Source organism: Pseudopipra pipra, chromosome 4 (assembly GCF_036250125.1).
Source record: "Pseudopipra pipra isolate bDixPip1 chromosome 4, bDixPip1.hap1, whole genome shotgun sequence".
Lineage (NCBI taxonomy): Eukaryota > Metazoa > Chordata > Aves > Passeriformes > Pipridae > Pseudopipra > Pseudopipra pipra.
This window is the reverse complement of record NC_087552.1, coordinates 69,714,794-69,741,093: the sequence shown is the minus strand read 5'-3', so window position 1 is coordinate 69,741,093 and position 26,300 is coordinate 69,714,794. Positions and strand designations below refer to the sequence as shown.

General features: G+C 44.0%; 1 protein-coding gene across 3 annotated transcripts in view; it reads left to right on the top strand.

The window, feature by feature from the left end:
- Window positions 1–25,273, top strand: part of FGFRL1 (fibroblast growth factor receptor like 1) — a 177,494-nt gene extending 152,221 nt beyond the window's left edge. For all 3 annotated transcript variants that reach the window (XM_064653476.1, XM_064653477.1, XM_064653475.1), the window contains exons 4-7: window positions 4,221–4,301; window positions 9,526–9,810; window positions 12,628–12,981; window positions 16,253–25,273. In XM_064653476.1, the coding sequence (XP_064509546.1) occupies window positions 4,221–4,301; window positions 9,526–9,810; window positions 12,628–12,981; window positions 16,253–16,662 (1,130 nt within the window). In that variant the 3' untranslated portion in view covers window positions 16,663–25,273. The remainder of the gene's footprint in view (window positions 1–4,220; window positions 4,302–9,525; window positions 9,811–12,627; window positions 12,982–16,252) is intronic.
- The last annotated feature ends 1,027 nt before the right edge of the window (window positions 25,274–26,300 follow it).

The following is a 26,300-nucleotide window of genomic DNA, read 5'->3' as shown; positions in this document are numbered from 1 at the left end:
CTTTCAGCTCCACCACACACATCCCTAACATCAGCAGCATCTCAGTCCTGTGGCATCTCAGACCTAAAAGCCAGCTTGGAATGAGATCCTGAAGCAAGAGGGAGGCGATGTCTGGGGATGATGCCAGTGGGGTGACACTCCTGAACAATGGGCTGATGCCTCTGTGTCCATCCTGGCTCTGTCTTGTATTCCCATGTGCCGTATTTGGGGGGGAAGGGGTTACACAAGTTTCTCCCTTATCTCCAAGTCTGTCACCTGACATGATATTGGAGCCTTGCCCTTCAGGTTTCTTGACCAGCCAGTGTGCTTTGTAACACCATGGAGCCAAACTGTACAGTGAGGACACCTAAATCATGTGTATGTTTTCTTAGCATCAGATACTTGTGACATAAAATTAGTCAGTGATTGCTTTTCAAGGCAGGTTTTCCACTTCATCTTCCACTTGGCTGCTATCCTAAGCCTGTGATACTGTCCAAGAAGTTCAGCACAGGATGACCTTCCAATATAGGTCACAGAAATGGGAGCTTGTAGGAAACTTCAGCAGTTCATCCTTCTTAGCACTGCCTTTCACAGTAATGTGCTGGCAGCAAAGTGGGCAGTGCTACATGGCTGGTCCCTACTGCCCTTAGACTGTAGGCTGATTTTTTTGTATGTACTTATCACCCCAACCTGCCCAACTCTGAGGGGGAGTTGACAAGAGCATGAGCAAGTAAGTGGCTTATTAGGTAATTTTCTAATATAGCTAAGACTCCTGATTTCTGCTACTATCTTATCCTTTTGTATACTGGTCATATGTGACTTGTTTTTTAAATTCCTGTCTCTGTCTAATAAGAATATTGCCAGGCCAATTGCATTTGTGAAACTCGGGGTGAAATGCAAACAGCAGGTCTTCAGATCTGACACTATTAACCAGGCTTCAGACTAAAGGTTTGGGCTGCATCAGATGCTTCTGAACTTGCAGGATATTTGGCTTTGCTGTCAGTGTCACAGATCCCTCCGTAGAAGAGAGCAAAGTGTATTTGTGGTACAGAAAGATACACTTCCTTCCCAGCACAGGGATTAGAACAACTGCAAAAGTGTTATCCCTATCCTAGGAAACCACTGAGTATTAAAATTGGAAAAATAGGAAAGTTCTTCAAAACAGGGAGAGATATATTCTTTCCATGCAGCCACGGTACTGACTTTGGATAAGACAGGTGGAAGTCAAATATTGGTGATGTCTGACTTAAGCAGGGGTCTCCCATCTTCAGGGTGTTCCTGAAATATCTGTCTCCCGAAGTGCTGCTCTACTTTATGTAATATTAAGCTCTTTTTTGGCTCTCTGAGACCACAGGTCAGAGCTTAAGACACTCACCCAAGGTGCAAGAATGGAGATTTAAATCGCTCTCTGAATTCAGCAGAAGAGGGACCTGACCCTGGGTCACTCACATCACAGGTTAACACTTCATCATTATATCACTGGCTACTCTGCTGCCTCACTCACGCTTTTAAATTCAACTGGAGATTCACACACTTCAGGGAATATTCCCAAAATTAGTTTCACCCAATTTCTGGATCTCATGAATCAACTCTTTTTGGTACAGTTCTCAAGTGTGAGTTTTTTCAGATACAGTCATGCTGAAGGTAGAGACTGCTGTAACATCTCTCACCCCATGTGCAGCTCTGGGGATGGGAAGGAGTAGGAACTCTTGCTCTGCAAGAGTTTCCATGTTTATGACGTTTCCCCGCCTCAAGACTTCTGCTATTGTTAAAGTTTCCACATTCCTAGCACACATGAAACAAGTTCCAATGTATCTAAACCAATGTACCTAAATGCATGCAGTTATTTATTTCAGTGTTGCTCCTCCGTCAAATTAACTATTCCATCAGCTCAGCACGATGGCATTAGTTATCCTGATCTCTTTCACCCAAAATGGTTTTTTTTGGGTTTGGTAGGTTACTCCACAGGTTTGTGACTTTGTAGGATAAAAACTGAAGAAGCATCTTCAAAGGATCAAACAGATTCTGAGCAATTTTCCTTACATCAAAAGCTTGGCAGCATGTCAAGAGGTGTGGAGACCGCCAGTCAGTCCGTGTGTGTCAGCAGGAGGAGTGCACATGGGCTGACATACTGTAACATGAGGCAGCAGGCAAGGGAGATATACTGCCCTTTGTACATCAAGCTGAGCAGGATTAAGATACAATTGACAGAACATCGCCATTTAAATGCCATAACCACTTTTAAGATATTCAGCAGTTAACAATGGACAGGAATCCTACATCTCTCTGCAGTTTTTCTTTATTCTCCATTGCCCAATACATTTGCCTAATTGTGCAGAGGGATTTGATAAGTTCTCTCTCAGAGAGCATCCAAGATTTCATTTGTAGCACTAATGATATTTATGGGGAAAATTATACAAATGGTAGGAGAAAATTGATGTTGTATTTTGACTGAAGGGAGACAATCTGTCATATGCAAGCCATCATATATAATGGAGCTGCTTCAGGGAGCTGCAGCCCAAAAAGTTTTTTTCCCCTCGGAGTGACAGCTGTACATACCTCCAGGGGAAACTGCCCTGAAGTAACCAAAAGGAGAAGACAAAAATCTGTCAGGGTCGAGAGGGGACAAACCCATACGGCATTGCAGCCTCTCTGCTCAAGGGACAGAGGCAAAAGAGAGCAGAGCATCTGTTGGCATATAATGCCCCTTGCTGAAGAGATGGGATGAGTTTCCAAAATAGCAGAACCTGAGGTGAGGATGGGGTTAAACACACATTCCTGTCTCACAAAGACACAAGTTTACACACTAAACACTGTTTAAGAGCAACTCAAGTTCTAAAGCAACTGTCAAGAGCAGTTTTATTATTTATACCTTCGGGGGGGGGGGGCACGCTCATCTATAAGCTCAGATAAGTTTGTCCTCTCTGTCACAGACATCACAGAAAGAATTTTCTTCTTTTTTCACTCATGACACCATTTTCTAATGGGTTTTAGGAGTTGGACATTCAGAGGGATTCATTCTTTAGATCACGTTTCCACTTCTCTTTTTTTTTTTTTTTTTACACCACTGTGTTCCTCATTGAGGTGAACTTTTTCCCAGCCTTCACCTGACCTATCACTGAAAATCAAGTTTCACCCACTTCAGTGCAATTCAGGTAGGAGCTGAGGAGCTCTTGATCAAGATCATCACCTCCAGCTACTGTATGGGGCTGTGCCATCTGTAGAGCACAGAAGTAACCTTAGAAGAGCCATATTTTGCTGCACCATCATTTATAGGTGCCCGAAGTCCCTCAGGTGGACCTCCCTCCTGGTGTGATGCATTGCTATAAGAGATTGCTTGGAGCTGAGAACTTGTGCAGTAGAGGTTGAGCTGTTACTGGAGGAGGAAAAAGACTTCACATCTGGGCACTGCAGAGGTGTGAGGCCACCAAGATCACCCAGGTTGCAGAAGGAAGTTCAGGGTACTCTCATTCTCCCTTGGCCCTCAGGGAGACCTTCCAGGTGACCATATCACAGTGGCAATTTGAGGTGGAGACTGCTGGAAGCATGGGGGTTTTACCTTGTGGTGATTTCTATTTCTTCTAGCAGGAAAGGGCACAAAGTCAAAATTTTAGTGCTGCTCTGTGGTAGTGATATAGACAACTAGAGTGATAAGGGACAAAGTGGTGTGTTGATGCAGGTGGATGAGATGGTCTCAATTAGAAAAAAATAACCATAAACAGCTTTTCAATTCAATATTGTTTTCACCAGCCATAACTTTGCATTCAGCACCCCCTGAGAACTCATTTAACACCAGAACTGCTTGCTTTTCTGATTTTGCATGGAAGCTGAAAGGCGAATTAGTGGCTGTAATTCCACTGCTTGTGTTCTGTATGACTGATCATATAGGTCTTCCCCCACTTCCTAGGTTTACTTATCTTTAATTTTGATTTATACCATTATTTGCATAGAAGGTACAACAGATCAGCTCCTCCTAGGGAACAGCAACCTGTAAAAATAAACAAAGAGGCTTTTCTGAGATATTAATGCAAACATTGATTAATCTCCCATTGCTTTGGTAGCCTGCTGAAAAGCTCATAAAGCACTAAACTAAACTGTTCATTAAACTGGCCAGGCTGTGCATGCCTGATGTGTGTTGAGTGTGTTTCAGCTGCATGGTGCCTCCAGGAGGAAATGCAAACTCTTGTACTGTTGCACTGCAGGAGACCTTCTTAAATTCTTCCCTTTCCTTTCCTTTGCAGATGATGCCAGCTCAGGAAAGGATAGCCAGGTACCTGAAGGTTCCAACGCAGAATATGAAGATCATTCTGGGAAGCAATGGGGTAAGGAGCAGTGTGTGTTTTTTGGTTTTCCTCAGTTCTTGGTTCGTTGCTGTTCACGTGGCACGTTTCTCAGTTGCTGAAGGAGAGGAAAGGCAGAGCAACTGGAGGGAGTTCTCCCTACATATGGTCAAATAATAAACAGAGTGTCAGCTGAACATATTGGTGTGGATGGATTGCATCCAAGGGTCCTGCGAAATGCAGCCTGTGGTCGGCCCTAGGGCCCCCTGCCATATAGCCCAGCATGGTTCTCCCTTGTATTTGTTTTTCTGGGCAGGGACTTTCTTTTGCATGTGCAGCTATTATAGCTTTCATAGACTCCCTATAAAAAGCATATTGACTTTTACAGCAGTATTTCCAAAAATCTTCAGTGCCAACATAACACTGCTCCCACTGAGGGCAAATGGGAGGTCTGACTTCACTTCAGGAGAATTAGCACTAGGCCAAGCTGAGTATTTTTTAAAATCCCCCTTTCTTTTACACACCTGCCTGAACTTTTCTAAGCCCTGGACTGTTCAGGCATAAGATTTTGTTGCTGTTGCAGAGCTTTGGGGAACTGCTAAAATCTGACTTGGAAAGAATCACTGCAAGACTTGCAGGTCCAAAGTTTGGTCCAGGCACTCCTTGAAGGACAATAAGTTGTCAGGCTGATGCCAAACAGCTTTTGACCATTACTGACAGGAGTGTGATGTGAGTTTATGAGCTCGATGGATGAAGAACAGCATTTCTATTTTGCTCATACAGTACATCCTTCTCCTTAATATAGAGATGGCTTTGTACCACATTTGTGGCCAAGGAGAAACCTCATAGCAGTGGTGGGGGTGGAACCTGACAGGCTTTTGCCATATGAGTCCCCACCACTTAAGATGAGGCCAGTTTTCTTCAGGAACTGGCAAACAAGTGCTGTGATGTAGTCCAGGCTACACCTGAATTACAGATTTGTCTGAGACTGAGCTTGCTCAGGGAGAGGAAGGTAACCTTCACTCACTCTGAAAAAGGATAATGACATTCTAGAGTTAGAGGAGGGATGTCGTCGGTAAACTACAGGTCAGGAGTACTTCAAGGAGGGATTCAGCAGCTACTAAGAAAAGCTACCATCTCTCCACTCTTCATTACCATGGTGGAGACAGGAGCGGACAGGGCAGATGTGCTCCTGGTAGAGCTGCTGGGTGATGGATCAATACAACAATAATATTATGAAAGAAGATGTAAGCCCTACTAAAAGGATTATGCACTGACAGTGTCATATCATAGTGTCGCTCTGTGCTGCCCTGGCCCAGTCTTTCTTTGTGCTGCAGAGTGTTCCTGAATCTCTCCTTTTTCCCTTTTCCCTCCCTGCTATCTCCTCTCCCCAAGTAGAGTAATGCCTGGGGCAGGCACACACCTACCAAAGCCCTTTCCATCCAGCTGTGTTCACCAGCAAATTGCTGGTGGGAGCTGGTGTGAAGGGAGGGTCAGTTTGTGTATGCATGTCTCTGGAGGGTGATGGGTGAAGAAGCAGTTTGTGTTGTCACAGTCCTGGGCCCTGGAGAAGTGTGAGAGAAGAAGCATGATAGAAAAAGCTCCACTTTGCTTTCCATGTACCACCGTGGTATCACTGGGGAGAGGTCCTGTCCCCATCAAGAGCAGGGAACTGATGTGAGGAAAGATAGATACCCCCATCCACGTCTTCCCACAGCTGACTGAGCTCTTACCCAAAAGACTTGAAAGTATTTCAATACTTGGTCACATCATGATGCTTTTTTTGTAAGTATCATTAAAGCTGGAAGTGGTAGTGACTGTGACTACATGGAAGTAATTGTGGTGGATCACAGCAGACAACATGTTTCAGATAATCACCACACTTCATATGAGCAACACCTGACAGGAGCCTCTGGGACTGATCCAGGCCCCACAGGGAGAGGAGATCACAGAATTCCATCACAGGTCTTTGTGCTGACAGGCTTCAATTTAATTTAATTTTTGTTAGCTTGAATAAATCTTCATGGCAAACAGCATTTCAGCCAGGAACCCATATACAACACTGTCTCTTTGTCCCCATCCACTTGTGTTTTCCTTTGGTCTTGAGTATGACATAATTTACACTGTACAAATGTGTGGTTCATGTTTATGAAGCAAATGCCAAATGATGAGGAGGAGAACAAGCGTGTGAAGTATAAATAACACAGAGGCACTTTGTAATGGCCTTTGCTGGCACTCCAACAAGCAAAATGTCTGTAAACGGTACAGATTTGGGGACAGACATTTACTAGAATCAACTCAAAAGAGATTTTTTTTTTCTGCCTGTCTCTCACACTGCTGCTTCAACTCTTTCTCTTTTGTGCTTGCTGGGTCTCTTTTACTCTCTTATGTGTGTGTCTCTCTCTCTTTCTCCTTTTTTGTTAACTGGCTTTTCTAAACTTGTCCAATTCAGGCTTTTGTCAAGGAAATATTCAGAACTGTGTAAATGGGATCTGGTTTCAGCATATTGCACATAGCCTGGAGTAGCTCTTGAGACCACATAGTCACTTAACCTTTCCTAAACAGAGGAAGAAAAAAAAGGCAGAAAGAGCCTAAGAAGTGTAGCTTTACCTGTAGTTTGGTGTGTATTTGTGCAACCATGTACAAGGAGTGAATGCAAATCTCCAGACAGATTCATGGGAGTCACAGTGGGAGGAAAATCAGAATTGCTGAAGCCTGGCTTTTTTGGGTGGAAAGAGAGTTTCTGTCTTACAGTACCCTTACTGAGCAGGGATGCCACCAAGTCCTTCTGAGAGCTCAGAATCACTGCCTTGACTCTTCAGTCTGCTGGGAAAGTGTGGCTATCCTGGCTCCAGCCTGCTCTTTGATATGCTAGTCCCAGCCCAGGAATCCCATCTTCCCCTACCTGGACCAGGAGTTGCTGGTCTTGGAGTAAATTACTGCCATATTAGAGGATAACTGCAAATGAACCCATTTCACAGCTGATTCCTGACCTCTCCATGCACCTTGCAGACATTTACTCAATTTCCACAATGACAGCCCTTATCAGCACGTCTCCCTCGGCTCAGACTCAGACTTCGGAATGTCGTGTCCCACAGCCTGCAGCTCTCACAGGGTTCATTGTCAGGGAGGGTGATTGTTTTTGCTGGGAGGGGGCCTCCTGAAGCAGACCCCAAAGGGAACACCCAGCAATTTAGGCACCACGACCTGTGGAGTGGGTTAGTATGTCACACTTGTTGCTCAGCTGTCACAGCAAAGGCTTCCAGTGCCGGAGTTACTCTGGTTCATTGGATTACACATGAAAGACTCTGTATGGAGAGTAAAGCATTTCTGAGCAAGAGTTTGGAATAACATGAAGTGGCTGGGACCCAAAATGACAGCCAAGGGGGGCGAGGGAAGGCTGTGGAGACAGATGGTTTCCCCTGCGGAAAAGGACTCTGCAGAGAGGGGTATGCCAAAGGGTGTCCTCTTCCAAGAGGGAGGGATGTTGGCCAAGGCTGCAGGGGGATGAGGACTAAGGGATATGTTCACAAACCTCAGAGGGCAATGGCTGCCATTCCCCAGTGCTTGGAGACAGGAAGCTGAAGACCTGCCTCCTCCATTCAGGAAAGCCACACTGTCGTGCACATCCTGGAGCTTCTGGCCCTCAGCCCTGGGCAGCAGGGCTGGCTGGCTGGTAGAGAGCCCCACCATCCTGTAGCTGAATTCCCTGATACCTGAAGCACGACTTTCTCAGCTTGTTTTGGTGTGTTACATGCTACTGAGGTTGTGGCTTTCCAGTTGCTATTGGTGAAGGCCAGTGGCTGCCCAAGGAAGTGGTGATTCCACCACTTCCGTCCCTGGAAGTGTTCAAAAAAGCATGTAGATATGCTTCTTGGGGACATGGTTTAGTGGTGGAGCTGGCAGTGTTAGATAAATGGTTGTACTCAATGATCTTAGAATTCTTTTCCAACTTTAATGATTTTATGATGGGCATAATTCAACCCCGTGTGCCAGAAAGCTGGCCACTCATTGCCTATTTCTCATATTTCCCAAGAAAAGAATCAGGGAATATTTACCAGGAGCGTGCAAAAATGCAGGGTAACTGTCCTTTGGGGCTGACGAGTAACACCACAGTAATCAAGAAGTAGAGTTCAAAAGCAGGGGTAAAAACCCGTTATGGAAATTCTGAACAGACTTGGAGGAGAAACTGGTTTTCCCAAAATAAAAAAAAAGAAGACAGGTGAAATTGGCAGGAACATTTCGGATGCAGGGGAGAGTGTCAAGTGGGTGTCAGAAGTGGTATTAATCTCAGCAGGAGCCTGCAACTAGAAGTGCCCCTGAACTGGCATTGTGTAGTTAAAGCAACTGCGAGGAATTTGTAATTTCTTTTGAATTTTTCATTAAGGTTCAGATTTTACAGGTAGAGACCTTGCATATCCCTAATGTTCTTGTCACTGCTGTTGAAAATACAGGTGATTTCTTTGCTAAGATGAGTAGCTTATCCCATGGTTCTGTCCACCAGCAGCTATTGCTTCAGATTCTCCCTTTTTGGGATGGACTGGCATTGAATACCTTCTAATAACAAACTCAAGGGGTTTTTACTATGTCTGTCCATTTCTTTGTTTGCTTCTTTGGGCCTTTCAACACGAATGCTTTGTAAATTGAAGTTGAATGAACTGCACACATTTAAGTTTAGATCAATGTGCAGAAGTCTGACACACTTCTGAGACTTTCCTATGTATTGAAAGGATGTTGACTCTTCTTAAGTCCCTTTAAAGCCAGTGAGAACTAAGGGGCAAAACATCTTTGGAGAATGAAGCTTCATGTGACAAGCAAAAAATTGAGAAAATGGTCAGCCTGACAGGAATCTGAGCTTTTTCCTTTGGTCTTGGCTAAGGACTTGCCTCTGTGGCATGAAGTATGGTAACAATTACAGTGTGATTATGGAGCCACATTTTGCCTACAGCTGCAACAGTGTGATTTTGGTATTATTCTGTGAGGTGGTCTGGTGCAGTTGCCTTACAGACACAGAAATTCCGGGGTTGTGCTATGCAGAAGGCTGATACAGTGGCCATAGCAGTCCAGTAGACTTTCAAATGCATCAGGCCGGGTAGTGTCTCCCTTCCAAGGAAATTGGTTTGAGCTGATGTGAGGGAGAGTGATGCACTGGTGTGTATGGGGCTGCCAGGTGCCTATCAAGCAAATTTGGCCACAACACTTGACAACATTATCCTTTTCTACGTGTTCTTTGCTCACCACAATCAATTTTTCATGTCTCTTGCAGCCCGGCCCAGGTTCACACAGCCTGCCAAGATGAGACGGAGGGTGATCGCCCGTCCTGTCGGCAGCTCCATCCGCCTCAAGTGCGTGGCCAGCGGGAACCCAAGGCCTGACATCACGTGGCTGAAGGACAATAAGCCCCTCACTCCCCAAGAGATTGGGGAGAACAAGAAGAAGAAGTGGACGTTGAACCTGAAGAACCTGAAGCCAGAGGACAGTGGGAAATACACCTGCCGGGTGTTTAACAAAGTTGGAGAAATCAATGCAACGTACAAAGTTGAAGTGATCCGTAAGTGCAGCCTCTGGGGTGGAAAGGCAGGGAGGGACCTTTCAGAAGGGGACTGGCTGGGTGAAAAGCGCATGATAGCAAATGTGCAGTGCTGGTGGCTGGAAACAGAAATGGGGAAGTGTTAAAAACATCAGCAAAGACAAAGAAAGCATTACTGAAACTCTAGAATTAACCTGGCACCTGGGCAAGCCATAGGAGCAACCACACAATTTAGTAGCTGAAATGAGGATAGGTACTTGGGAAATAGTAATCTCTAAGGGCACCTGCATGGTAAAACTTTACCATAACCCAGTTCAGTCTTATTCTACCAAGAGGGTCAATTCAAGGACAGACTGAGAACTAGCTGAGAAAGCCTTTCAAGTACCATAGAGGAGGAGTGAAAATATTTAGGATAGCCCAGATTACTCTGTCAGAACGGGTGAAACCAATCAATTGAAAATTTAATCTAGAAGTCTCCAAAGGGAATTAGCAGAAATCTTATGTCTGGAGTGATTAGCCAGACAAGGCTTTAGGGCCAGATTCTAAAAAACATTTGGCCATCTGAAGGTCCAGGTGGGTACAAATGAGATACTTAAAAAAACCCCACAAACAAACCTGAAAAATTCCCATTAGGGTCCTATCTGTATCTTTAGATGCCCACATAGCTTTAAAGATTCAATCCTTAGAAGATGAGCTGTGGGGGATTACCCTGCATTGTGGTGAGGTAAATTGCTCTTCTTACTATTTAGCTATTCTGATGCTTGCTCTCTAATCTCCTGTTTCCCCTATTATTACCAAAGATAATTATACTCAAATCCTACCTAAGTTTAACAGAGAAGAGCTCTTATTCTTAAATCATTGTGCTTTGTCTATGACATCATCATAAGTTGTCATGGAAATGATTACAGAGCAGCCAACTCAAGAAAGAGGAGAAGATGAGCTGAGTGGAGGGAAGATTGAATAGCCTTCATTAATGAGGAGCAGGGGCATGGAGGGCTATTTCCAGCCACTTTGAAAGCATGTTGTTTGTCTGTGCATACATTTTAGCATGAGAAAGTTTATCCCAGTGTGATTGTTCTTAAAGGTAAAGATCTGTTCTCTGATAAGTCCTTTCTCTAGAATCACAGGAATTAAAAGCATATGTGGAAGCTCTGTTGGGCTCTGAAGGCACAAACCTGCTGGACATCTGGGATTGATAAAGATGCAGCTGTGTGGAGACAGTAAAAACATGTGTTTACACTAAAACCAGGAGCAGAGGCAGGGAAATGAATCAAGCCCCATCCTAATGGCAGCTGTGGCATTTTCACTTCATCAAAACCAGACAGCACCAGGAACAAACCCCTTTCTGTGTCCCTGTTTATCTTGGTTTTTATCAATTTAAAGATGTATGTAACCTTTGTTTTCATTAGCTTTTGCTGGCCAGGAGTGAAAACAGTAACCAAAGCTGGAACCAGAGTCAAGGAGATAAGGGCATTAAGCAGTTTTCAGACATCCTTCTATTTTTAACATCATTCTGTGAAACATTACAGGTTTTATTCAATTTCCTTCTTTTTTTTTTCCCCTTGAGCCTCCACTCCTAAGTCCTGCTTATCTGAATCTCAGTCTCCCCAGCTGTGATTGCTGCCCATAGTCCCAAGGCAAGGCCTACAGAGACCACTATGGTATTTTTGTTTCCCAAGCACATCTTTATAGCCCTCATTATTGAACATATCCTGAGTTTTTGAGAAAGGGTCCATTGTTCCTTCCTCTCACCCCAAAGCCAGTGCTGGTGGGAGCTGTTTTGTTACATGCTCAAACCAACAGTGTTTGCCATCAAAAGGAGATGATGATTGCCAGCAGTTACCACCCACTGTGATACCATAATTTCTCTCTGTGCCTAGGATAGAGGTTTGAAGTACCTCCTTGTCTGGAAACTGTGACTGATTTATCTGATTCTAACACTAAAAAAAATCCAAACATTCCTCAGAATGAGGCATATATTTTTCTTTTTGCTTTATGTGGTGTTGACACAACCTAAGGCTTACGGTCATGCTGGAAAGGGTGTTCTTGTGAACCTCTTCTGTTTGATTTCCTATCCTACCATCTTGTTTCCTTCCTCACCTGAGACTTGAGGCAAAAAAACATTGTGAGAAAGGAAAGATTTTGTTATTGGCTAGAAAATCAAATGTCTTCTGAGCTATTCCTCCATAAAAATTTTCTCCATAGTGAGTGTGGTGATGATTAGACTAAAGAAAGAAATACCCCCCCCACACACACTGTCTCTGAACTGGGGGGTAGCCACAGTGGTTACAGTGTGGTGTCTTAATAAATAAGTACTTGTAAATAATCTGGTAAAAACGTGAGGTTGTGTCTGAGAAGACATAAAGTTCTGTCTTATTCATCTGTAAGTTGCACCCTGCTGGACATGGTGGTAAGACACAGCATCACAGAATCACAGATAGGAGAATTGTTCAGCGTACAGAAGAGAGGGATGAAGAAAATCTTCCAAAAAAAATGGCTCAAAGGGAGATCATACTTTTCTCCAGGTCTGATTGTGGGTAGAAAAGTAACTTCCTTGTTAGAAACAGTAAGATTCAGGTTGAGCATGAAAACAGACTTGCTAAGCCTCAGGCAATGGAAGAGTTGTCTGGAGAGACTAGAGAGCACCTACTATTGGAGGCTTTGGCAGAGGCTGGGCAAATTTGTATCAGTGGAGGTTTGCAGCAGTCTCAGCCTGCCTTGGGGCAGGGAGTTGGACTACACTATCATTTTGCATCCCTCCTACACCTTTTTCATATGTTTCTGCAATTGCAAGTTACTGAGATTGACAAACACCTTTTCCCCTGTGTTTCCGTGCAGAGAGGACGAGGTCCAAGCCCATCCTGACAGGGACACACCCTGTCAACACGACGGTGGACTACGGTGGGACCACATCCTTCCAGTGCAAAGTCCGCAGTGACGTCAAACCCGTCATCCAGTGGCTGAAAAGGGTGGAATATGGCACAGAGAGCAAGTACAACTCCACCATCGATGTCGGGGGGCAGAAGTTTGTTGTGCTGCCCACAGGGGAGGTCTGGTCCCGCCCAGATGGTTCCTACCTGAACAAACTGATGATTACTCGAGCCAAGGAGGAGGATGCAGGGATGTACATTTGCCTGGGGGCAAACACCATGGGCTACAGCTTTCGCAGCGCTTTTCTCACAGTCCTGCCCGGTGAGTTTTCACTTTTTTGCCCACATTTGTACCAACAGTCTGCCTCATGGTATTAATTATGCAACTACTGATGCCCATTGGGCTCCCTGACCCTCTGTGATGCCGTGCTGATTTAGGCTTGTTCAGTTCTGGTAAGAATGACTGGGGGACTAAATCAGCCCTGATTTAAAACATTCCCTGCTGAAATCCTGTTGAAGATGTTTCCTTTTCTCCCTTCATGGGAAATGATCACAGAAGCACAGAATAGGTGAGATTGGAAGGGACCACAATGGGTCATCTGGTCCAACCTCCCTGCTCAAGCAGAGTCATCCCAAAGCATGTGGCACAGGATTATGTCCAGAAGGTTCTTGAATATCTCCAGTGAGGGACATTCCACAACTTCTCTGGGTAACCTGTTCCAGTACTCACAAAGTAAAGTTCTTCCTCATATTAAGGTTGACCTTCGTATGCATCAGTTTCTGCCCATTGTCTCTTGTCCTACTGCTGGGCACCAAACAGAACCTGGCTTCATCCTCTTGACATCCTCCCTTCAGATACTGGTGGACATTGATGAGGTCCCCTCTCAGTTGTCTGGGTCGAATAAAATGAATTATCTGCTCCTATATGGAAGAGGAGCTGGGAACGGATGCTGCAGTTTCAGACACTACATTACTTCAGGTTTGAGTGCAGGACAGGAGAGGGGAACTGAATAACAGCACAGTTTGCAACCCCATTCCCTTACATTTCTCCTTTCTTTTGCCCTTATTTATATTGGTTTTACTGGTAAAAGGAAACAATTATACAGGCCCATAATATGAGAGAAGAATAAAAACTGTTCTGGTCACAAGGAAATGAAAAGAATGAGTGTGAAAAACAGAATGATTGATTAGTTGAATTCTTACCCAATGGTCCCCTGGGGTCCCTGTGACAAACTCACAGCTGTTGCCTTCTCTCTCCAGACCTCAGAGCTGGTGGCCACATCCGGCTGAGACTGTGTTTGAGACACACCATCTTTGCTTGGCTGTTTTCTCCTTTGCCTCTTGACTGTGCAATTCTACCCTGACAATTTTTTTTTTATTGAAAAGGGCATTTTTTTCTGCCTCATCTTGCCTTGTGAATCTTGCTTCAGATCCACCAGTTTTATGACAAAAATAAATCGTACTGCTTCTTCTTCCCTTTGTCACCGCAAAGCCAACACAGCTAAGAGAGTGCAGGAGCTGGAGCTAAAATCAGAACATTTTAGCTCCCAGGTGTAATGGAGTGTCTCCAGTCAAGACACCAGTGAGAGACAGAGATCATGAACTGGTTTGTTTTCTCTGTAGGTAGTGGGGGAAATGCTCATGAATCCTGTAACTAAGGCAGCATGGCCTCTTCTACTCCCTGATTGCCAAAGCTCTGCCTCTCAGCAGCCATCGAGGGTCACTGGCTTGAACTTAGATACTGACAGCAGGTTGCCAAGTAGGAGAATGCTCTTGGCGTTGTCCTCTGCATCACTTGGATTTAGGACTAAACTCTAACTGAAAAGCCAGTCAATCCCAAGGAAAAGGCTGCACGGGTGGAATATAACTCAAAGCCTCTGGGAGTTTCTGATCTATAGGAGTCTGATCCAGCTCCCACTGAAATTATTGGAAGACTTTGCATTGATTTAAATGGGACTATGATGAGCCCTAATGCCAGAGCCAGCGCCTGCAGGCCTGTTGTTATTGGCAAGGATGGAGAAGGAGAGCCCAGCTTGCCCTAAGAGGCAAAGATGTGGTTGTAAGGCCATGAGTTAAACCCACCATTTTTCTTGTAAAACTACCAGTTTTGACATAGACAGCTCTGAGGAACAGCATGGATGAATATCAAAACACTTTCATTTCAGCCTAGCAAAGGATTTCTGCCAACCAACATGAAGACTGTTGTTTTCATGGTCAGCTGACGGGTCAGTTCTGTGATCCTGTCATGCTTTTAGCAGGAGGGTGGACCAGATGACCTCCAGACTCCCCTCCCAGCCTAAATTATTCTGTAATTTCCAATGTTAGTGAATCAAAGTTTTGTCTATGGAGGTCAACAGTATAAGTCCTTCTAACTTCAAAGAGACCACATGGTATATATTTAACATTTCAGTCCAGCCGTAGGATTATTTGTCAAGGAGAGAAAAAGACATTAGTGTCATAAAAGATGTTTGGCTTGAAAGTTAAGTGATATATGTTTGAATATAACATATTGAGCAATTTAGATAGCCTGTGGTTTTTGAAATTTCTTGAGTGTCTCCCTGCAAGCTGAATTCTGTGCCTGGGTATGTTTCCAGGCTTTAGAATTCCCAGCTGGTAGCTATCTAGACAAAGATTTTCAGAGCTAGAATCCTATCCCAGGGCTCCTTTTGGGTATATAAATCAAGAGATCAGGCTGAGAAACCAGAGTGGCTACTCAAGGACGTACAGGCTGCTAACAGCAGAGAGGGAGAAAGGGAAGGTAGGTGTGAAAAATGATGTCTGAAGCATCTTGTCTCCTCCACAGTAGCTGAATTTACTGCCTTTGAAAAGCCAACAGCAGCTCCAAACAGACTGGTGGAGGTAGTGCCCATTTGATGTAGGGAGCTGTGGACACACTTTAATGCTGTGTGAACTTTCAGCTCTCCATGGCTTGGGGACCAGTGAGGGGACACCAACTCACCTACGTTTTCCCTATCCTTCAGCCTTCCTCCCAGCCACACAAGAAACTAAAGAAAACACCTCTAAAACCCAATGCTCCCTGCCATGCTCCCTGCCATGGCAGAGCATTGCTGAGTAGCTCCAGTATTGCTAGACGGTGTTACTAAAGAGTGTCTAAAGCCCAGCAGACAGAGCTACACCTGGCAGAGGCAGGTGGGCAATATGCTGTGTCTCTGCACAACCCTATCATGCCTCGTGGGCTGCTGACATGGAGGTATTACTGACATGTCCCCTGTTGTGTCCTCCAATCTGGGCAGCAAAGCTCACTCCATGACAGAGTGAGAGTGTTAGGAAACTGTCTCGGGCTGGCTGTAGTGCATCCATTAAAGCTTGGATAAGAAAGTTAAAAAATCCTCCAAAGACTCCCCTCCTGACCCCTAAACCAGAGAAAATGAGTTGCTTGTCCTTCCAGGAGCACTGAAAAGCAAAGCAGTTACCAAACATCATGTGCTGGCTTGATTTCTCCCTCGTTACTTGGTCTGGCAGGGTTGCCAGACAGCCTGTACAACAGCCAGCCCAAGTGTGACATCTGTTTTGAATCCAGTTTGCCTGCATTTAATTAACTCTTTCTGTCTTTCTCCTGCCATAATGTCCAGATCCCAAGCCGCCGAGTGCACCTGTGCCCCCTTCCTCGGCCAGCAGCCTGCCCTGGCCTGTGATCATCGGCATCCCCGCCGGAGCTGTCTTCATCTTTGGGACGATCCTCCTGTGGCTTTGCCAGTCCAAGAAGAAACCCTGCTCCCCTCCAGCTGCTGCCCCCGTGCACCGGCCGCAGCCTCGGGACAGGATCTGTGTCTCCCAGGTCCCGGACAAAGACTGCATCTCCTCCATAAACTATGAGGAATATGTGGCCCAGCAGCAGCATTTGCTGTCCCAAGGGCCTGCGCTCGCCCCAGCCATGGCATCCAAAATGTACCCAAAGATTTACACGGACATCCACACCCACACCCACTCGCACGTGGAAGGCAAAGTCCACCAGCACCAACACATCCAGTACCAGTGCTAAGAGCTGGCCCTGTACAGTAGCTCGTTTTTGGGCTTTCCCTTGTGGTACCTCAGAAGAGACTGCTCCAAGTCAGCTCTCACTGCCAGCAACAGGCAAAGCAGACAGAAAAGATTTTATATATAATTTTAAATATATATATACATATATATATAATTGTATATGCGTGTGTGTATGTGTGTATATATATATGTGTATATATCTATATCTATCTATATAAATATATATATAATAGAGAAAGACAGAGAAAAGAGATTTTTTTTTTTTTAATTATTGCAATCAGGATGTAGCTGAGGAATAATGAAGGATCTCCATATCACAGCAGAGAGGCAGCCATCTCCAACAGCAAAGCCTTCCTGGATATTTTAATCAAGGTGGCAACAAGTGAGGCAGGACATAGGGATGTGAACCACCACCTCCTTCCTTGTGTTACTAAGAGGAGCAAGTAGAGCAAGAGGTGTGTGTGGTACTTTTCTGGATGTGCACTGCTGTTCCTGTGCCAGTTACACATCACTTGTTTTGGTGGGAAGCCCCCAGACCTGTCCTGCTCTGGGTGACCCGAGCTCTCAAGTACTTGACATTTAGAGCCAAAACACCAGGAGACATAGCCAATTCATCTCTTCCAGGAGGAAAAAATAACACTAGAGGGTCTGGAAAAACCAATTTCCATTCACAAGGGGAAATGCTGAATGCTTCTCAGTCACAGTCAGCACAACCAGCTAACCGAACTGGTTGGTTCTATTTCTGCAAGGTCAAGACATCTTGTTTCCCATGGGATGTTCTGCAGATCAAGCCACAAGAGCGCTGCTCCCCTGGTCCTAGGACTCAGTGCCACTGCCAGGAAAAAGGAGAGAAGGAATGAGGAACATTGTACAGAACACCTTTATATTTATATTTAAGAAATAATAATAAATAATAATAATAATAATTGAACTGCTGATGGTGAAGAAAGCAAAACACACTGTCCTTCTCTGATGGCTTACAGCGACAAGCTGCTGGATTTTCTACATCAATGCAAAATACATGAAAGCATTAGAAAAAAGTGTAAGAAACAAAGAGAATGAAATAATAATCTTGTAGGAAAAAATGCATTTGATAAATACTCACCTAGGTTGTGTGTGGTTGCCCCCTCCCCTCAGATATCATTTTGGAAATGATAAAACTTCATTGCAGTTCAACAGTAAAAACAGAAAGAAGAGAAAATAAATAAGGACCATATTAAATACCTATATGGACTGGGAATGAATCCAATTGCAAAATATAAAACCTTTGTAATTCTATATAGAGTTTAAACAGAAGTCATGTATATTTAATTTATTTTGTTAAACAAGAAAAAAAATGTATGATATTTTCCTCGAAACAGGCATTTCTATACGTATTTTTGATCAAAGAAAATAAAGATTTTTTTTTTCCAGGTTCTGTAGATGCCATGCTCAGAGTATGCTCGATGTAGCTTGTGACCAACTGTGCTTCTCCTAACCTGGTGGTCACCCATCTCTATGCCTTTGTACACTAACCATGTGTAATCTCCTATCACCTCAGGTACTGCTGGTGCCATCCTTTCCATCAGAAACTGACCTTTTTCCCTGCTTATATTCTGACTGTGAGGGTCTGCAATGGCCAGTTCACTACTCATGGACCCCGTTCATCTTCAGTAGCAGAGCTCTGTGCTCATCACTATGCATTTTTGGGGGGAGTTTGGGAGGAGGTTTCATTAGATTTTTAAGCACAAATCTGCAGCAGGTCTTCTTCTTAAAAGAAAATCTTGTAAATCAAAACATAATAATTTGTGAGGCTGTAAAAGGAACCTTGGCCTCAGGGTGGGTGCCTGGAAGGGGAAATTATGGAATGCAGGTGAAGCAATTTGTAGCTGCAGCTGCTGCAGGAGGCAGTGGAGGCTGAGCTGGGAGCAACGAGAAGAGTTGGAGCTGTTCCCCTCTCCAGTGGGGCTTGAACCTTCATTCTTCTGCACACCAACAAGAGGCACCCAACTCCTCAGTGGCCAAAATTTTCTTTAGAGAAGGCAGCTTCAGCAATGCTGCAACTGCTTGCTCTTCTCTTGAAATTCATTTAAAGTTTGCTGGTAAAAAAAAAAAAACAACCTGAAAATCTGGAAATGAGAGTTTTTAAGTTTGAAATTACTTCCTTCTCAAGCCTGTTCTGTGAAAGAGATCCCCACCAAACCAGATGCTCTGTTTAATAGTGAAACACTTTATTTAATCTGAAACAAAGCAGTGCTTTAGGCTTTGCTTTTCTCTGAACATTTCTGAAGGTATTTGCTCTCTGTTGACCTGCAGTGATTTTTCTGGTGGTTTGTTTGAATCACCAGCAAACCAAACAGTTCCCTGTTTGCTCAGCCGCAATGCTGTGAGATGGGGCCCCGATTCAGTGAAATACATCAGCTCCTGCTTTTCTTCATCGATACATGCTGCTCCAAAAGGTCCCTTTTTTTGCTTTAGTAGTGGGATATCCATGTAATAACCTCTACAGGAAGACCATTCCTCACCATGGTGTTCCTACAGAGGTTATCATAAAGCAACCCATCGCTAACCATTGTTTCTTTTTCAGCAGGAGGGTTCAGTTAAACTTTGTTAACACAAATTGGCGAGGTCCCTAAAAGCTAAATTCTGATTAAGGGTACCTTCATATGCATCCTCTCGGTTTCAGGGAAACTTAAATTTGAGGACTGAGGACTCTCTTTGGATGTAAGGCATGATTTAGTCAGGAGTTTTTAATGGCTGTAGTATACTGAGTAATTTAATAAAAAAAAAAAAAAAGGCTTTATACACTAAGTGCATCACCTTTATTTCAAGAAGACAGTAATTGTATGAGAGATACTGAGGGCTACATCTCATATGTAATACCTGTGGGAAGCTCCTTACTGCACCATGGTACATCCCAAGCCACTGCACATTCCAGCAACATTAGAGTCATGGCAAAGGGCAGGATTCCCCCGTAAGGCTGTGGCCCTTCTCTGCTCTCTAGTCCAGTGCTGCAGCAAGAGGACACTTCTAACACATGCTGTGTTAGTGGTACTGATACCAGCTTCAAAGGTGGAGGTGAACACTGGGTTGTATGGTTCAGCTGAGCAAACCCTGAGAGATTATCTTACAGCACTTTTTCAAATGGCAGCTATATCTCTGACCCTCAGAGAGAGGGTTAGTGGGTTAAAAGAGGCAATCCTGCATTTCCCACACAGCACAGTCTTCCAGGCTGTGTGTAGCACTCTCCACCAGTGCCTTCTGCCCCTTGTGATCCAGCTCCATAGTCTTTTATCATCCAGTCAAAACCTCCACATTTTGCCACATGGCTCAAGTGGAAGGAGTGGTTTCTTCCTGCCCCTTAAAGCTCCTGAATTAGAGATAAATCTCTAGTGATGCTGGCAGAGCTCTCCAAAGGCAAAGCCGCAGTGAACTACCCAGCGTGGATGAAGCATCAGCCCAGCACAGCTGCAGCTCCCAACCACAGCACCGAGAAGGCAGCTCTGGTTTTGGATGTGCCATGAGAGATGCTGTGAAGGTCTTGATTTGCAGAAAGCGTGGGGATTTCATCCTGCCTTGGGTATCTGCTCCCTCATGAGCATCTCTGGTTGCACACCAAAACTGCTGTGAAATTTCCTCCCAGGAAAATATTGTCATATGCCCTGTAGAGGGCTGTAGGTATTGTCTGGGCCTTTTGCTGTGCTGGGGGGGGGGTGTTCATGTTTTTGAGGAATTATTTTGCCTCCACGGGGTACCTGTAAGGGCTCTTTCGAGTCCCTCTGTCCCATACCCTACTGCATGCCATTGATTTTTAGGGCTTGGTTGTGCCTTGCATATATTGCAAAGTCTTCCTTAGTTCAAATAAATTCAACCAGGTTGTGCTTGTGTATGAATTTTTTTTCAGTAGAAAAAGATTTGGATGCATCTTCATTCCTGAATAGAGGGTGTTTAAGGAAAACCATAGTCTTGCCATTAGTAACTGACCCTATTTTGAACACAGAAGTTTTTATTTCATGTATTTGTATACATATACATATAGGCATATAGATGTACATGCCAGGCTGTGTTACAGAAGGGAGTTGTACTTTTAAACCCATGGAGCTTCAAAGATCAAAGGAATTTTAGGCTTAAAACTCACTATCTTTGTTAATTTTATTTGCATTAGAGATCAAACATGGCCTTACCTGCCAGTTTGTGTGTGGCTTTTTTAAACTTTATATGGACAATCTTTCTATGGTCGGCCCCTTTCAAACTGAAAACTTATCAGACATTGAAAATAAAAAGTGTTAAAGTGTTCTATGATTTTCAGTTGGTGACAAATATAGTAACTGAACACATCAAAAGGAGACAGAACGGCACAGCATGTCTGTGTCTGTGGCTTTGTAATAAAAGTTACAGAAGAAATGGAATAAAAGCCTGAAATTGTGTTAATAGATGTTTGAGTTCTGCAAACCTGCTGTGTTTGGAAGGAAAGGATGTCTCCCTGTGCTTGTGAGAGTGTGTGTGTGTATGAAATAGCACACATCATGAATATGTGCTGGCAGGGCAAAGCAGACAATATTACAAAATTACCTTGGTAGCACAACTTGGTCTGATATTTTGTGTAGGTTCTGTGAAACTAGCAGAGGTATTATTTCTTAAATGGTTGGAAAAGGTTTCTGGTTTTAGTGAAAAGGGGCAATTTTTGATCACTTCTAGAGCCAAATGCTGTAGCTGCACCAGGAGCCAAGATGCAATTAGCAAGATGAAATTTTGGGGTACCTGGAGTGGGGCAGCAATTTCAAGGTTAAGCCCAGCAGTTCCCCCCTTTTGAGTCAAACCTGTGAGTGTCTCACCACTCACTCTAGAGACAGCAAATGTCAAAACTGTGACATCTGAAGTTCAGAAAAGCTGGCCCTCACACAAACTTCATCTTGACTTGGCCTGGACCTCTGACCCAAAGAGCCTTGTGCAGAAATTGCACAGTTGGGATGGGAAAGAGGAAATATTTCTGTGTTGACTCCATTTCTGTGGCTGTCCAAAACTCTTCAGATTTTTGAAATACTGAAATAAAGATCTGGGGAAGATGTATCAGTCAGTTAAACCTAGGAGGTGGTCAAAGATCAATGGGGAATTTATCATGGCTTTCCTATCTGGGCAACACCTCTGCCTACATGAGGTATGTTGAGCATGCCCAGGACTCCAGATCATCCAAATTCAATGATTAACATGGACCTATTTAGCTTGGAAAAGACTCCTAAGGTCATTGAATTATTCCCCATGCAGAGCTTATTCCAGCTCGTGCAGATGCCAGTGGGAAAAAATCCCTGCAATGTCCACTGGGAAATCAATGGGACATATGAAGTCATTGCAAGGTTTTTACATCTTTGTGCTAGCTGGCTTGTTGGCAGAGAAAGATGTGACAAGAGTCAATGGCCTGAGTGTGAAGCCAGACACATATAAATGGGAAATGTACACACTTTGGAAGGAGTTACCAAAGGAAGACGTAGACAATGCATTTCTCAAAATCTTCAAAACAAGGCTGGGTGCTTTGTGGACAGTGTGTTTGGTTGAATTGAAGATTTTCGGAATGCAATTAGGATAAAGGGATACCTCTAGCCCAGATGAGGTCATCTGGTAGGCCCTTCTGGCCCTAAAGAAATGCGGTTGAGGTGCAGAGAAAAGGAGACACAAGAGTGTGTCCCTGCTCCTGGTGAGCGCCGTAGCTGCACCACAGACCTTACGGCACCATTGGGCGCACGGCTGCCTCGTTCAGGCTGCACACCCAGCTCTTGACTTACCACCAGACTGCATGATCTCAGCACTTCCCAGCTTATTGCTGCAGTGATGACATTATTTACACAAACCGGGGCTCTGCATCAACATTTACTGCCGCTTTGTGTAAACAGCGGCGCAGCCCCGTGTGTACTCACACCCCTCCTCTATGTGATCAGCACTGCAGAAAACCTCACTGCAGTGCCTACAGTTAGTGCCATGGAGGATTTATATGGGAATTTGAATGTAATGACCTGCTCAGTTGCACAAACTCATTGTTGGTGTAAGTATCTTCTATTCCCTTTTTGCCATGTGTGGGAGCCAGCCAGGATCCTGCCACTGCCCTCCCCCGGGGGTGGACACAGGTCCCTCCACACATTCAGACATGAGGGGTTGTATGTTGGGTTGTACAGGTTGGCCAAAGTGACCCTGCAGGTTTCCTATGTCCATGGGATCCCAGTGAGTGATAGCCCACAGAGGGAGCAGTCCTGTGCCTTTCTCTGCTTGTGGGTTGATGGGTGTGGTGAGGGTGTGAGGGGCATAGTCACAAAAACACCAAACTTTAAGGGGTGGGTTTCACCTGTCGATCTCAGCAATGATTTCACAGAGGAAGAGATGAGGCATGAAGAGACTGGCCAGGGTTATAGTCTGTAATTCAAGTGTGCTGGGATGGATCAGGGTCTGTCATTCTACACGTCTTATGAGGAACAGCTGAGGGAACGGGGTTGCTTAGTCTGGAGAAGAGGAGGCTCAGGGCGACCTCATTGCTCTATACAACTACCTGAAAGGAGGTTGTAGTGAGGGGGGATCGGTCTCAAGTCAAAGGATGAGAGGAAATGGCATTAAACTCCACCAGTGCAAGTTCAGACTAGATCTGTGAAAAAAAATAATTCACTGAAAGAGCAGTTAGGCATTGGAATAAGCTGAGGGAGGTGGTGTAGTCACTGTCTCTGGAAATGTTCAAGAATGTCTGGATGTGGCGCTTGGGGATATGGTTTAGAAGTGGTGGTGTTGGGTTGACAGTCGGACCAGATGATCTTGAAGGTCTCTTCCAACCTTGACGATCCTGTAACTGCAGAGAGCACCAAGACACAGAACCAAACCAGTGAGATAAATTATATAAGACCACTGATCAAGCATATCTTCTAAACATCCTCCAGTTACTTATTACCCTTTAAATCTCAGGATAGATATAAGGAAGAAATTCTTTTACAATGAGGGTGGTGAAACCTGGCACAGGTTGCCCAGAGAGGTGGTAGATGCCCCATCCCTGGAAACATTCAAGGCCAGGTTGGATGGGTCTCTAAGCGACCTGATCTAGTTGAAGATGTCCTTCCTCATTGCAGGGAATGAGACTAGATGACCTTTAGAGGTCCCTTCCAACCCAAACCATTCTGTGATTCTCTGATCCAAATGTGCTGGGATGGGTTAAGGTCTGTCATCCAAATGTGCTGGGATGCATCCAGGCCACCTGCCAGATCAGTTCTGTATTCTGGACCTGGCAGAAGGTGCTAATAATTAGGAGACTGTAGGTGTTGCAGACTTTCCCTTCACCTTATCTTACCAGAAAGCATTTCTTGGCCCAAGATTCTCATCTTTTAAAAGTTTACTACAAACTTTTAAAAGGAAAACAACAAATTCCAGCACCAGAAGTGTGAATTATTGTAATAAAAAATAGGAAGTAATGACTGATAAAACCACATTTAAAATGCTGGTGCTACATGGACTGTTAAGTGGCACACTGTTAAGTGTCCAGAGTAGAGCCCAGAGGAAAGAGGATGCCCATTTTAAATTTTTGTTTAGCCAAGGCGCTTTGCTTACCAGCTTCAGGTCCCTGAGAGCAATACACAGAGCTGTGACCTTTATTTGTCCTTATTTTAGCTTATACACTTTTTCTTTCTTTTCTCTTTTCCTTTCTGCCAGTCTGCTGTAATTAGGATTTAACATATCCTCCAATATACATGGACATCAACAAAGCAATGAATATTCTTTGTTTCCCATTTTCGCTAACCACATCCAGTCCAAAGTGCTATTTCTATCCGAGCTTGTCTCTGCTCAAGTGAAAGGAGTAATAAATAACACTTTAGACCAGACTTCAAAATGCCTTTTTTTTTTTGATCTGAGTAATTAAAGTCAAACTGCTGTTCCTGAGCGTTTTCTGATGGAATTACACAAGTTACGCAGCCCTTCATTTGTATCTTATTAAGCATTATGTTTTATTGATGCTGTTCAAACAATTAGTACCTAAATATGCCCCATATTCTCATAAAGAGGCAGCAGCAGTATTAATGCTAATGCCCTGGTTAACAGTTTGTTTCCATCCAGAGTTCACCATCGTTCTCGAATGCCATTTAATATCAATCAGGTCTTGTCTTTACTGATGCCCTTCTGAAGTTGTTCTCTTCTGCAGTCGTTTAGCTGTGCAGCCAACTGAGGATAAGTCAAACAATAATGTTAAGTAAAAATGGCATTTCTCTTAACACAGGAATTTTTTAAGTTCATTGCAAGTTTTGGTTATAAAAAGGCCAGCGTTTCATGGTGATCGGTCATTTTGACGTTTTTATGGTGTTTTTATTACCCCTGGCTCATTTCCATACTAAAGAGAACATTTGTAACAATACTTGCTCGCTCTGTTATGATTAGGATTGCGCTTTGTTCGGCTGTTGCTGCGCTCAGTAATGCTCTTGGCACACGTCCTCCCAGACCCTGCGGTGTATTTATTCGAAAGGAAGGAAAAAGAAGTGTCTACTAAAACAATAAACTACTACTGCTTGCGTTAACGTGGCCATAACTTCCTTGTTCTGCAGACAATCAGTTAGAAAAGCTGTTAGGTAAACTTGCTCCTTCATTGCTGAAAAAATAAATATTCATGAAGCTTACAGCCACCTTTTCCTGTGTTTTATTATAGGGTTGAGAACGGTGAAGGATTTTAAAGCTAATGATTTAATCAAAAAGATAAGGATGGAGGTCCAGATGATGAAACCATCTGGGAGCTGGGGTCTGAAATATTGTTGAGGACCTGGGTAAGGGTTTAAGGCGAATTTTGATGAGTTATTTCAATATTAATGTTATGCTGCATGTAAGGACAAGTTCAACCCAGTATTAACATTAATGTTATTAATATTGAAAATTGAAAATACTAATATATTCACTAATGCTGTCTAAGACAGGAGGCAAATGTGAAAAAAAGGAATTGTGAATGGTGGGGAGGGGCAATTAAAAAAGAGAGGGAGTAGTATCATGTCACCAGAGGTTTCCAGGATAAAGTCAAGTCATTACTTTGGTCACTCCACGTGTGTTGGAGCCCAAGAGGCAGCTGGAGCAGCTTTGGGAGACTTCCTCAGACGCAGGACAAACCAGAGCAGTCAATGCCCACTATGTAACATGCAAGTTTCCTTGAGCACATCTCTGCAGATCATCTTTCATTCAAAGTGTGTTCTTGTCTTGCCTGCCTTTCAAAGACAAATATGAATGTTTTAAGACCTAGATTCATATTTCTTAAGCAAGTTAGCCAAATTAGGGACAGAGTAATCGTGACCTTCCTTAAATAGGGAAGAGGAACTGGCACTTCTTGAAGGTGGTTTGGTTCCTGGGTGGAGAGAAAGACCCCCAATGTTGTTTCCTGTTCCTCTAAAGACAAGATAAGCTGAATTTTTTATCCAGCTACCATCAAACAAAAGTATGAACCTGGTGAAATACACCACCAGAAAAATAAAGAAATAAGAGAAAATAGGTGAAGTGTCTATTTACGTTACATTTGCCCAAATCTGAGAGACCTCAGTAAACAGTGGTTACTTTCCTTATGCTGCTGTGTTCTGCAGCATCCCTCTGGGCCTGGGAGCCTGATGGTCTCCTGAACTCTCCCTGCCCACAGGAATAGGAAACAAAAGGAGATGATGAGAGGGG